This window comes from Phaethon aethereus (genome assembly GCF_964289735.1).
Source record: "Phaethon aethereus genome assembly, chromosome: 6".
Lineage (NCBI taxonomy): Eukaryota > Metazoa > Chordata > Aves > Phaethontiformes > Phaethontidae > Phaethon > Phaethon aethereus.
In genome coordinates this window covers 13,964,010-13,977,518 of record NC_138580.1, presented here as the reverse complement: position 1 = coordinate 13,977,518, position 13,509 = coordinate 13,964,010, and the positions used below count along the sequence as shown (strand labels likewise).

General features: G+C 46.9%; 1 protein-coding gene across 2 annotated transcripts in view; it reads left to right on the top strand.

Annotated features, from left to right (window-relative positions):
* The window catches only part of GLI2 (GLI family zinc finger 2), a gene marked incomplete at both ends in the record, with an annotated part of 143,504 nt that overhangs the window by 127,252 nt on the left and 2,743 nt on the right, over window positions 1-13,509 (top strand). For both annotated transcript variants that reach the window (XM_082001859.1, XM_082001858.1), the window contains 4 exons: window positions 652-801; window positions 4,499-4,663; window positions 9,100-9,381; window positions 12,502-12,838. In XM_082001859.1, coding sequence (XP_081857985.1) covers window positions 652-801; window positions 4,499-4,663; window positions 9,100-9,381; window positions 12,502-12,838 — 934 coding nt within the window. The remainder of the gene's footprint in view (window positions 1-651; window positions 802-4,498; window positions 4,664-9,099; window positions 9,382-12,501; window positions 12,839-13,509) is intronic.

Below are 13,509 nucleotides of genomic sequence, written 5' to 3'. Positions count from 1 at the left end.
TCATGGACCCAAATAATTAGCAGTAATTGAGGCCACCGAGCTTTCCTTGGCACATAGCTCGCAGATGCTGTCATTTCCTGCCAGCCGCCAGCACTGGACAGCAGGTGGATGTCTTAGGGCCGGCGTATGGGCTGGCACACAGGCTGTCCGAGAGTCATAGAATCACTTAGGTTGGAAAAGTCCTCTAAGATCATCGAGTCCAACTGAGGTTTGTCTCCTCTTCTCCCCCATCCTCCAGGAGCCGCCCAGGAAAGGGTCCCAGCTGCGTAAATGTGGCACAGGAGGATTCGACAGAGACAAAAATGACTCTGTCATCCTCCCCAAAAGTGGCATGGGGCAGCCCAGGGGACACTGAGAGGGCTTCTTTTTCCCTGGCACCATGGGTCCCCATTGCTTTTGCAAGCCTCCCAGTACATAGCTGCTTTGAAACCAGCGCCCGGTGTGCTGGGTGCTGTGCGCCTTCTCCTGCAGGACACACCAGACTGCAGAGCTGGCTCCCATGTCCCTGGTGCTATCTGTGCACCTGGGACCCAGGTGCAATGCCTGACCACCAGCACTGGGGAAGGAACTGCTGACTTTCAGAGCACCCCGCATGCTTCGCTGGTGTCAGCTGTTCCAGGAGTGACCTGCTTGTCCCTTCTCTCCTACCAGCACATCAACAACGATCACATCCACGGGGAGAAGAAGGAGTTTGTCTGCCGCTGGCAGGACTGCACGCGGGAGCAGAAGCCCTTCAAGGCTCAGTACATGTTGGTGGTGCACATGCGAAGGCACACTGGAGAGAAGCCCCACAAGTGCACGGTGAGCTGGTGGGGACACATGGTGCAGCTCAGCTTGGCAAGTGGGACACTGGACTTTGGTGGTCACAGAAATGTGTGTGTGGACACAGGCATGGCTTCAAGCAGGGCTCTCCTAGAGTTCCTGCTAGCACCCAGCTCAGGGCCAGTCCAGCCCTCTGTGTCCAGATTATAGCTACTCTCAAGCTACACCCTGGGGATGGGGCAAGTGGTCAAGGAGGGTGGTCGAGGTGTTAGTGGGCAAAATGGTATTTCCTTGGGGAAAATAGGCTCAGGTCTACCACAGAGATCCAGAGTGACTCAGAAGAAGTCACTTAAGGTGGAGAACCAGCCAATTCAGTTGCTTGCATCCAAGAAGGAAATCCGGTAACCCCACACTATGGGCAACCACCTAAGCTGCTCATGTCTCAGCATTACCCACTACTGCTGCTGGTGCTGCAAGTTTCCCTCACCCCCATACCCAAGTGTGCCACAATCCTCCTTCCAGCCTGGGGAGCTGGACCAACACCTCCTGCCTCTGCTCTCTTAATTCAGAGGTGAGGTCAACCCCTGGGTGCTTGAAGCCCAAGAGGAGCTCAATCCGCAGACCTTCTGCATGCAAGCAGCACAGTGTCTAGTGTTAAACAGTGCCTGAGGAAGAGCATGGGGTGTTATATCATACCTCAGCCCTGTGGGTACAGGCTCATCTAGCATATGGGAGAGCTGGGCTCACCTCCTCCTCAACCTCAAGATATCAAAGCGCATATCTGCCCTCACACATGGAGGCCTCCACTGCACTGCTGGCTGACATGAGGCAGCAAAAGATGCCTGGTGGGGGGCACAAGACAGAAGCAAGCTGTGGGCTTTATTGGCTGTGGCCAACTGGTAGGAGAGTCAGAGAACTGGTAGAGAGAGGTGTTCACCATCACTTTCCACATATGCTTCAGCTCTTTTTCCTTCTGAAGGTCCACCCCTGTCTTTTGATAGCCTCTGCTCCCTGCCTTCTCCTGCCAGTTTTTCATAACTCCTCTGCTGTCAGCATTACACTTTTCCTTTCCTCAGAGTCTCAGGGATGAGTCTCTCTTTCTGCTCAGCAGATGTCTGAGCCCTCCTCCCATATCTTCTTCCTCTTCTGCTCCATTAGTCACTTCCAGCCATGCTCCCTCCCTGGCTCTGCCTCAGCTCCTGCTTACAAATATTAGGATATGTATGATTTGCTTGCTGCATGAATCCTTTATTAATCTTCCAGCCCTGCGTTCATTTAATTTAGAGCATAAGCTCCCCAGGGCACAGGGCCATGTCCTTTGTTTTAATCTTCTAAAACACTTTGCCCAGTTCTAGTGCTTTACCAATCTTCCTTAAAAGTATCAAGGAGTATTGATCATCGGTGTACTACAAAGTGAGCAGTGAGGGAAAATTTAGCCCTGCCCTTGCAGGTAGAGGGACTCAGAAGACAAAAAGCAGCAGTGCTGTAATGGAGCAGGAAACAGCACCTCTGCACAATCCTGCCTCTTTCAAGCCTCAGTTGTGTCACACTGGAGCAATGGCAAGGCTGTGGGTGTTTGAGTCTCAAGTCTTCCTCTGCCTCCTGAAGAACTGCAGTCCCTCCATGTGGGATATGTCACAGCAACTGTCCCTGAACTGGAGTACCATCAGTTTCCAATTGCCTGGGATACATGGCAGCTCTGCAGATGGTGCCCTTCTGTGGCAGACCATTCCTTGTCCAAGTCTGGCAGTGATTTTTCAAAGTGCCATTTGTTTCAGACAAGAAGTTTGTGGTGTACATAAAGCTACAGATGAGCCCAATTGCAGCCTGGGATTTGGTCAAGGATTATTTCAACACATGACAGCCAGAACTCCCACTGATATAATCAAATCCACGCATAAGAGTGGGAACAACTGCTTTGAACATGCACAGGCTGCTTTGCTGAGAAATTCTTATTTGAAAATATGTGCTCAGTTCTTTTGCTCTTAAAACTGCATTTTTGTGTCAGTATCCAGCAAAACCAGAATGGACACATGAGTTGCGTCATGCTGAGCTCCCTTTGTTTTCCAGCAAGTGGAATGATGTATTTCAATAATCATAAGCGACTTGAGTTGCAAAGGACTCTTTGCACAGGGCAAGAGAAGAGAGGGATATACTGTGCTATGCCAAAGTTGCAGCATGTTCTATGGGCCAAATGGGCTAACGAAAGTTGTCTGAGGAAGGGGAACTGGATCCATCATGCCCTGACAAAGTTGTGGAAGGAATCAGCTCTTGCAGGATGCTTCTACCATCCTTGAAGAGATCTGGGTATCTCAAGAGAGAGGAACAGTTTGTCTTATGTCCATCATCTTTATGCTAAACCTTAAAAGGAAGCTTAAGAAGCCCTACTTCTTTTCCAGCACAACAAAATTATATGGGATCAACTTGTGCCTACGTGCTTCATGGGTTTCATGGGCTGCATGTTTGCCTCACTCCTTAGCAGTGCAGGCCAGTCCTATCCCCATGGAGCACAAGAAGACAGGTACCGTTGCTACTGCATGCAGCTGCCTTTGACCTCTGCCCAAAAGGGCCAGATCTCTGGACTACTCAGCTGCCTACAGGGAAATCAGACACTGAGCTGTGGCATGACCTGCTGTGACAACCAATTTCTTCACTGGCCAAGACTCAAACATAGCAATGTGAAGTCCTGTCACATCTGAACTGAACTTGTAGACACGTTTAACTGATCTGACTAAAATACAACACTTTGTAGCTTGTGTGCATTATAACAGGAGGGGCTGCTTGTTGAAATTTAAAGTGTGTTTTAAGGTGCTTGCATAATGGGCTTTTCAATGCTCCCAGCTGAACAGTGAGTGCAGCATTTAGCTAGAATTTGGAAGGGAGCCTTGCATTTCTTAAAACCTCTTCCAGTGTTTGCAAGCTCCCACTTCTTTTCATCAAAGAGCTTTTAAGACAGCCTCCTTGGTTTGAGGCAAAATCCTCCCATGCTGCAGACAGGGCAGGTGCAGGGAGAAGTCTCCAGCCCTGACAGAGTGGAGGGTGGCAGGACTACATCACCCGAAGCCTCACCATGTCTCCCAAGCTGCTCCTTCTCGTTGTGTGGGCAGCTGGTTTCCTTCCAGAAGGAAGGTTCCTGGCCTGTTTTATCATCCACAAGTCCATCTGTCTTCAAGATTGAGAGTCTTGTTTTTTAAACTGGTAATGTCAGACGGTCTGACCACAGCATCCTCCGAGAGTAGACCCAAGCTGTAATTTGGGAAACTTCAAAGCTTGCTAGATTTCTGCTTGTGTGTTAGAGAATGGTCTGGCCTTTCCAGTGCTGGTGTTAGCAAAGTGGCAAGGCTGGTCAAACTGTCAAGAAGCCGTCAGTTCTCTGAGTGGGAAGGAGAGGGCTTCCGTTCCTGAGTGTGTTAGCTGCAGAGGGAGCAGAGCTGCTAAAAGAGCCCTTGGAGGAGTGGAAGGCTGTTCAACCCTGCTGGAAAAAGAGTCTCTTGTTGAAAAGTCAGGTGCGTACCCAACAAGGAGCAGCACCTTAAACATGACTCACTGCTGAAACTCTCAGCCTGCCTAGCGAAGCAAATTCTCCCAACAAAGTGGATGTTGTTCCCTAAAACACAAGCCGTTTAAAGGGAAGAAAAAAAAGAAAGAATGAGAAACAGATGAGAAGGGTTTAGGCAGGGGGAAAATCAAATTTTTCTGGTTAATTAATCACTCCTCTTGTGTTTTTTTATTTTAGTTTGAGGGTTGCTCCAAAGCCTATTCCCGCCTGGAGAACTTAAAGACACACCTGAGGTCCCACACTGGAGAAAAACCCTATGTCTGTGAACACGAAGGCTGCAATAAAGCCTTTTCCAATGCCTCGGACAGAGCCAAGCACCAGAACAGGACACATTCCAATGAGGTAAGCCTGGGCTCACCGCAGCTCAATGGAGGGCTTTTTTTTAAATTTTGCTGACAATAAACATACATTTTACACGCTGGACTCATGTAAGAAGAAACCTACTATAATAAGAGGTTTTTCTTATTTTTTAATAGGATTTATTTTGCTGGAGAGCCAGACCACATTAGCTTTATATTTATGAAAGCCATGTTTGAAATCATGAACAGATGTTAAAGTATGCAAACTTTTTAATCAGCTTTGGAAATTAAAGCAAGCATTTTCCAAATTTATAATTTTTAATAGTGCAAATAGGATTGTACAGTTGTGCATGTGGTGTTTAATGTTACTGTGGAGCAGACTCGTAGTAGTATAACAGCTACCCTGGATCCTGACGTTCTGGAAATAATACTCCCTCCATCGTTTGATGTACAATGATAGAGCACAATGCAATGCTTTGTTAACCTTAGCTAATTAAGACCCACTATTAGTAGTTGGGGAGCAGAGGAAATTGCTTTTATTGTAACGCTTGTGATGGTCTGTTGCAATCAACCACGGACGACAATTGAAATTTGTATTACCACTAATTAGCTGACAGGGGAAGAAAAACCAACACTCCAAAGTTGTGATAGTGTTTGCAGCCATGAAGAATTCAGTCTGTAGCCTAATTTTCAACAGTTAAATATAGACTATTGGAGAATAGAACACAATTGCCACGGATGACAGCTTTTTAAAGCAGTGCAGTGTCTACAAAGGGTTTGTTGGGAGTATTTCTATTGCTGGCATAATATCAGTCAGTGATAACCAAAGCTCTGTAGGTTTCAGAGATTCTATTGGAGTCAGAATAAGGACTTAAAGTCTAGGATGCTCTTCTGTGCTGTGTGATGCTGAGATGGACCCAATGGATGACCTGGATCCCAGTGTTATTTGAGTTGGTTTGGGTATGAACCCAAACGTCAGGATTGTCCTTCACCAGTGAGCCACTTCCCCAGCAGGACACAGGTTAAAATTAACCTGTATTAGCACTGGCACTGGGTAGTTTGCAGTTGGTTTAAGGTTACACTAACCTTAAGGCCAGGAGGGACCAACAACACATGCAACCTCTTGTCTGCTCAGCAACCTGCATTCCCAATAACTGGTGTTTGACTGAGCTTCTTCTCCTGAAAGGTAGACAGTTGTGATTTAATCTCACATTTCAGGTAGTAGAAATCGCTTGTTTTCCAGCCCTGGATGCTTCCTCTGCCTTCCTCCAGTGCTGGATCCTTTCATTGTTGCAATTTCCACCTCATAACACTACAGTGTTAAGTCATTCTCCATCTTCTTTCTCATAAGATAAATAAGTCAATTAAGCCACCGAAGATTCTCATTACTGCAGCATTTTTTTCCTGTCCTTAAATCAGTTTTGCATCTCTCGTCCATTCCTAAATATTCTCATGTGGGTGGATCAAGACTGCTGGTACAACTCTCAGTGCTGCACACAGACTCACTTTGCCCAGTTTGTGCACACTGAAGCAGTATGTGAGCTATTTTTTGCCCATAAATCACCTGAGCTTGGATTCCTAGAGATTTTCCAGGATCCTTCCTAGCCAGCCCAGAGTTTTCCTTCTGTTGGGCCAGCTGGTGTCCCATGTTCCTACATGTGGAATTTTGGTATTTGCTGTATTATTAAATGTCATTTCTTTGATGGGTTCAGTTTCCCAAGTCATCCAAATCAGGAGCTGCACTGGATCTGGGATGAGTCCTCACTTCCCCTGAGCAGAGCTTGGACACACTTGAAGGTCTGCTTCTTTGGGTTCCCATCATGCAAGAAGGTGAGGCTGTAGGGAAGGAGCATCCAACTCCTTGTCTATGGTGGACCCTGATCTAATATGGTGACACTTGGCACAGGCTGCATCCAACAACCCAAAGACAGATAATAGATAGGGATTTTACCCTTGGCTGTTGCTTCCCCTGGAGGGCACCAAAGCCTTCTCAGGTGCAGAAACAGCATAGCCACTAGTGGAGGATTTGTACCAGACCAGCTGAGCCTTACCACGGGAACTACATGGCATTGCATGATCTTACATTTTGCCATCGTGCTCACTCCTGAACTGCTGTTCAACCCTTCTTGATGCAACACAGGCATGCCCTGAGACTTGTGGGAGATCTGTAGGCTGCATATAATGGGTCTCTGGGCTGTATATTTGACACCCTCTTTTTGGGGAACATTAACACAATTCTTTGCAACAGATGACATCCCTCATGGCAAAGCTCATTGCATTGGGCAGCAGGCCCAGGTGAGGGTCCAGCAACCAGCTGTGGCCATGACCAGTGGGTTAGCAAACTGCACTGAGACCTTGGCTCACAAAACCACATGGATGCAAAGCAGGAGTTTGTGGCTGGGAATATTTCTCTTTACCCATTGGTAACTCTACTGTGGCTCCTACCTACTAAATGTTTTCCTCTGCTTGCAGTGTTTACTTGGGATACACCACAGTTTCAGAGTCAGTCATCCAAGTCTTCTTTAAGAGGGATGTTCCAGGTTCCTTGTATTTGTCTCTGTCATTGTGTGACAGATGTAGGTGTATGGTCCATATATGCCGAAATTCAAGGATGGGGATATATTATCACACTGGTTTTTGTCTGATTGTTGAAATGTCACATGCACTATTTCATTTTAAACTTTCAGTGACTATTTGAATCCCTTCAGGAGATACCTTCAAAGTTACTCCTGGAAAAAGGGCTTTCATCCCATGACCGCTCTCCCATGCATACACAAAAGAGCGGCATGAGTTCACGGCCAGCCAAAGGCTTGGAGTGTCCTTTTCTCCAATTCAAGCTAAACAAGGGTAAAATACAGACATTCAGTTCTGCTGCGTGCCTGGGGAGTTCTCCAGTTCTCCCACCCTAAGGCATATCATCCTGTATGTGTATGGGAGTAGGAGGGAGGCATCTGAGATATCTAAATTGTTGACTTCACTAGGGCATGCACTGCATTAGATATCAGAATCTGGATAACTGAGGGGATATATGAAGGCATGCCAACAAAACAGCAGTTGTGCTCGGTTCAGTTGCAGAAGGTATGGCCTCATGAAGAGGATGGTTGTACCCCATTAGGTGGAGTGTCTGCTGTCCAAGCAAGAGCGATCGTGTTACCCTAACTACTGGTGTCTGAAAAATCAGAACTATTGGACCTAAAGGATCTTTATAAAAAAATTCTTGAACTGTTTTATGTAGGGTTTTTTAGCATGTGTGTTGGGGGTTCTCTTCTTTAAGAATGGGTTTTAAGAGCAGCAATATTTCTATAATGCCTCATCCAAAAGGTTGCATGAGATTTATAAACAAGCTGTTTTACTTTTTGTGTTTTGGTTTACCCAGCTTTAAAATATATTAAATATTTACCTCAGTGGGGTGTTAGGAGGATTTAGTTTGTTCAAATGATGTGCCAAGATCGGTCAGTAAGCATGCTTTTGAATAAAAACCAGAATTTCAGTGTTTTTCATGTGATAATGATGGCTTTCTGCAAAGAATATATACTGTTTTGTATTTTTTCACTCTAGACTTCTGGACAAAATTGCAACACAGATGAAAAAAAGCATAGGGATGGTCATTTTGGGTAGCCTTCAAACAACATATATCTGTTTTTTTCATGGATCTATCCTAGTGCATTGGCAGAAAAATACTTAGAGTAGCTGTGAGGCTGAAAGCGGAACTTGTGATGAATTCAGAGCTTCCAGCGCAGCAGCACCAGCTCAAACAACTGCAGCGCTAATACACTTTGGAATTGGAAACTCAATTAAAAAAAAAAAGTTAAAAGAAGAAAAGTATCTGTTTGCTGATTTCTGTTTTCAGAAGCATGGCTTCAACCTTGTTTTCCTGTGGCAATCAATGATTCATGAATTCGGGACTAGAGTGCTATCGTCTGAAAAAAAACATTGCATGCCTGTGGTTTGTTTTGCACAATAACAGATTTCGAGGTGACAGGTGCTGGAGTGATGTGATAGATTGGGCAGGGTGAATCCAGTCTGGTTTGGTTTCACTGGAATTCCATCATCCAGAAGGTCTCAGACATTTTCTTGGTGTAGACCCCACCTTAGCAGAGAGAATGTGTTATGGCCAGTCCCCTACATCACCTCCCTCCCATCCGTAATCAGGAAACATTCCTGTGGCCACCCGAGCAAATACATACATGGGAAAGTAATATTAGGAAAGTATTTCATGAATTCTTAGCTGTCTTTTAATCCAGAAACTGAAAACAAGGAGTTTAGCCAACATCAAATGACTGGCCAGGTCTGTGTAGATCAGCAGCAGCCCATATATCACATCTTAGAGATCTCAGTGTTACAGAATTCTGTGGAATAAATGCTCCACATTTTGCTACTGCCAGCCGCTATGCTCATTGTATTTTCTTGGCACATACATTGTACCTGGAATATTTGGGCTTGTTCTAAATATAACCCAAGATTTGCTTGTATTGACAGAAACCCTACGTCTGTAAAATCCCTGGCTGCACGAAGCGGTACACAGACCCCAGTTCCCTCAGGAAACATGTCAAAACTGTACATGGGCCTGATGCCCACGTCACGAAGAAGCAGCGCAACGATGTTCACCCGAGGCCACCTCCACTCAAGGAAAATGGGGACAATGAGGCAAGCGCCAAGCAGAGCAGCAAGGTTTCAGAGGAGAGCCCCGAGGCCAACAGCACCACAAGGGGCATGGAGGATTGCTTACAAGTCAAAACGATAAAAACAGAGAATTCTGTGGTAAGAGCAGTTGCTCTTGGCAGAAATGACGCAGCCCCTAATTTCTCCAATGCAATGGGGGCGTGAAGCATTTGCATGCCATTTGCCTCACCAGCCAGTTGCCCTTCACCTGCCAACACCCTAGAGTTCAAGTCCAGAGATGAAACTACAGGCCAGGGCACAGTCCAGTACATTTTGCACCTTCCTACCCAGCATCACAAATTCCCACCCTTGTAGTCATAGGGGTCACATGATGCCCAGTGTTGAGCTTGGCCTCCCTGTGCTGTGAAAGTGGGTAAAACTCAGTGTTGTGGTCAAATGAGCTTTACCTACCTCACTAATTTAAATTGAGCAATGACCATAGGGCACAGATTGATGAGCGCTTCTTGAAGCAGAAGTCCTGGCTTAAGCAGTCCCTTTTCTCTTCCTCCCTGCACCCTGCACTGTTTTTCTTTCCAGGCTGCTGCTATGCAGCAGTTTTGCTGGCACAACTCTGTTGTGGGCTGTCTGATGAAGCCAGTGGGGATAATAGTAGTTGTTTTATTTTTGTTGAGTATCTTAAAGCAAATTCAATTCCTTGGTCCTGTCCACCGTACATAGAAGCACAGAATCTCTGGGGTTGGCAGGGACCTCTTGAAATCATCTAATCCAACCTCCCTGCTCAAGCAAGGTCAGCTAGAGCAGGTTGCTCAGGAGTACACAAGTTCAATACACGACTCCCAGCTGCCACAAAAATTGTAGTGGGACAATGGGGGAGCAAAACCAGGAATAAACATGGGAGCAATGCTGTGGCCCACACAGCTTGCAGTCAACCGTGATCATACTTTACAGCCTCATGAGTAGCCACCAGCTGAAGCAAAGACCATTTTATCAGCCTTCTGGCCATTAGAGCAGCTTCACAGTAGGTAGTGGTGTGGTTGATGGTGCTAACAAGGTATGTACGGTGATGGGTCCAAACACATTCAAGCCTCTTTCACCCCATGCAGGGAGTCCACCTACTCCTCAGCTTACCACTGCTGGTGGAGGAGATGGAGCATTGCAACACATGGGTCACTTCTGCCTTTTGATGTTTCTCTTCACCTTTGTACCCAAAGTTCTGGTCTGCTGCACCAGCTCAGAGTGTGGCAGGGTATGGTCTGGATACAGCAGAAAAGACCTTCACCTGCAAAGGAGAGTGTTCTTATATTCCCCAGATTTCTCACTAGAGCTGAAAGGACTTTGAGCTCCAAAATATATATTTTCTTGATTTGAATCCAGGCTAAAAGATCGTTATTCCTATGAAACAACATGCCCTGGAGCTACAAAGATTTTTCTAGAAAAGGTTAAGGGATGTGTTGTTGGACAAATTACTAATGAGCAGCATGTTTCAATTGGGAAGGAATTGAGTTTTTTCACATCCAAAGTGTCTCTAATTGACTAACGGAACAGTTTTACTGTGATGAGGCTCTGTATTGGGTTACATAAACTGAGTGTGAGAACCACTGGACAGAATGACCTCTCTCCAACACTCTTCCTCTGTATGTTTTGGGGTTTTTTCTATGAAAACACGGACACAACCACAGCTCCCCACCCTGTTTCTCCCGAAGGTGTAGGGTTGTTTTCCTAGGGCTCTGCACTCCCAGGGTTGCAGCCAAGCCGTCTTGCTGGCGGCAGGGCCATGGGTTGGAAGTTTCTCTCCGCTCTCCCTGTCCAACGCTGCGTACTTCACTCATGCACATCTAACGGGCAGCATCTGACCTGGCAGGCCCACATCCAACTCCTGTTTCCTGGTTAAGGTCAGGGTGGTGGGAGGGGTGAAATGCTTCACTGGTTCCCATCATTCTGAGGCCCCTTGTTTTGACCCACCTTTGGGTCTTATCCCAAACCTGTGGAGATGGGTGGGAAGTCTTTCCTAGGGGTTTTTATCTGGGCCCTCAAAGAGAGAAGGCAGGGAAGATGGGGTATGGCAGAGGGGGAGATGTTGGCAATATGTGTTGTATTCTGCGCTCCCCTCTTCCTCCTTTTACTAACATGGTCCTTTCTGTTAATGCTGTCTTTGTCCTAACAACCTGTTCTTTATTCCCTCTTACCCTCCTTACTCTACCTTCCTAAGGACAGTCGGTACTAAGGTGAGCAAAGAAGTCCTTTGTGTTAAAATAACTGTATAAAGCATGGTCTCCTGCAGACCTCCTGTCTCCGGCTAACCCCCGCAGGGTAGAGGCGGAGGCGTTTGGAGCGATGGGGAGGGACATGGGATATTTAACTTGAGTGCAGAAAGGGGGAAGACACAGTGCCCGAGGATTCCCTTTGCCACCTTTCTCCCGGCATCACAACTTGCCATTTAATCCTGGGATTGCAATGTCTATCATCCCGATTGAAGGGCAATGAGGGCATCAGAGCCAGGTAGCCCTGCCCATGAGGGCTGCTACCGAGCAAAGCCCTGCATCACCCTGCACTCCCACCTTGGCCTGAAGCAAAGTACGTTGCTTTTTCAGCACTCCCATTTTCTGACGGTTGCTGGAGCATGGGACTGGAGCAAAGACAGGCATCCTGTCTGGTATCAGCAACAGCTACCTCAGAGCAAGTTCAGACCATTTAGTGCTGCAAATAAACTACTCAATGTGCAATTCCTCATGTAAATAAAATAAATATTTATGGTGCTTATCTGCCTTATCTGCAAATGGGAGTTTGCAAAGAGTGAACCAAGTTTTTATCTGTCTGGGAAGTTTGTCAGCTAACCTAATTATATGTTAGGGTATTTTAAAGACAGAAATACGTTGTGTCTGAAATACTTAGGCCATGATCCTATGTTAGATAAGCCAGTGCTTGCTGCAATATACCCTGCACAACCAGGTAACGTGCTGCTTTTCGAGAAGCATCTGCCCTTAATCTTTCGGAGGAACAACATTTGTTCCCTCTTCATCCTCCAGTTGAACCCACCATAGTTTTTCCAGCTCTGGGGTGCTGCCCTGCCCTCCCCCCCCCAGGGAAAGTACCTCTGCCCTCTGGTAGAGCTGAGATCCTGCAGCAGGGAAGGGTAACAAGAGAGGGGAGAGCCTGGTACAGGGCTAAATATGTGGAACCTGCTGGGGATCTTGGACTCGTCGTTTCTTTCCATCCATGTTTCCAGCTGCCCAATTCCTTCTCTTTTCCTTCCCCAAGATGTGTCAGTCCAGTCCTGGTGGCCAGTCATCATGCAGCAGTGAGCCGTCACCCCTTGGCAGCACCAACAACAATGACAGTGGAGTAGAAATGAACATGCATAGTGGGGGAAGTCTGGGAGATCTGACGGCGTTGGATGACAACGCTCCTGTTGTGGACTCAACGGTCTCATCTGGTAATTCGACAGTCAGCCTGCAGCTAAGGAAACACATGACGACGATGCAACGACTTGAACAGCTCAAGAAAGAAAAACTCAAGACAGTTAAGGATTCCTGTTCATGGGTGAGCCCAGCTCCACAAGCCAGAAACACCAAGCTGCCTCCCATCTCAGGAAACGGTAAGCCCTAGGCCTGGGCCATGTCCTGTAGGGACCCTCCAGAGTTTGACTCTGGTTTCATAACCAAGAGTCTGTTCTGGAGGAGGATCATTTCTTATTGCCTCTGAGTCAGCCCTTTGCTGGCTAGAGATGTCAGGTAAAATGGAGAGCTTGGGTATAAACACAGATGTCTGATGATGTGCAACGGAAACCCAGATGCTCAGTGCTGCACAGCTAGAAAGGAGGCAGAGGTGTTAGTGTCCTTGTTCCTGGGCTTGCCCAGGACCCAGCTACAGCTGTCCTCGCTGTCCCAGTGGCATTCGCAAGACTGCTTGGGTTTGTTCCAGCAGTGACAATTCCCCAAGGGCTGATGTGCCTCCAGGGAGATTGCTGGAGCACAGCAGCAGTCCAGACAGGATGTTTGTCCTCGATCTTGCTCTTGACAGGCCTTTTGTCAATTCGAGAGCTCCTGACTGTTGCCTACAGCTTTATATGCTAGTTTTCCACTGTCTGGGGATTCCTGAGAAAGGCATCTTCATGATCCTTTCAGTGCTCCTCTAACTTTGCCAAGAAGTCCCAAGGCATAGGGCCTGGGTTATACTAAACCTCAGGGCTTAGTATATTCGAGTTTCTTGGTTTACTCTGGGAAGAGCCTTTGAGTGTCAACTTTTGGGCTCTTGGCCTCCTATCCC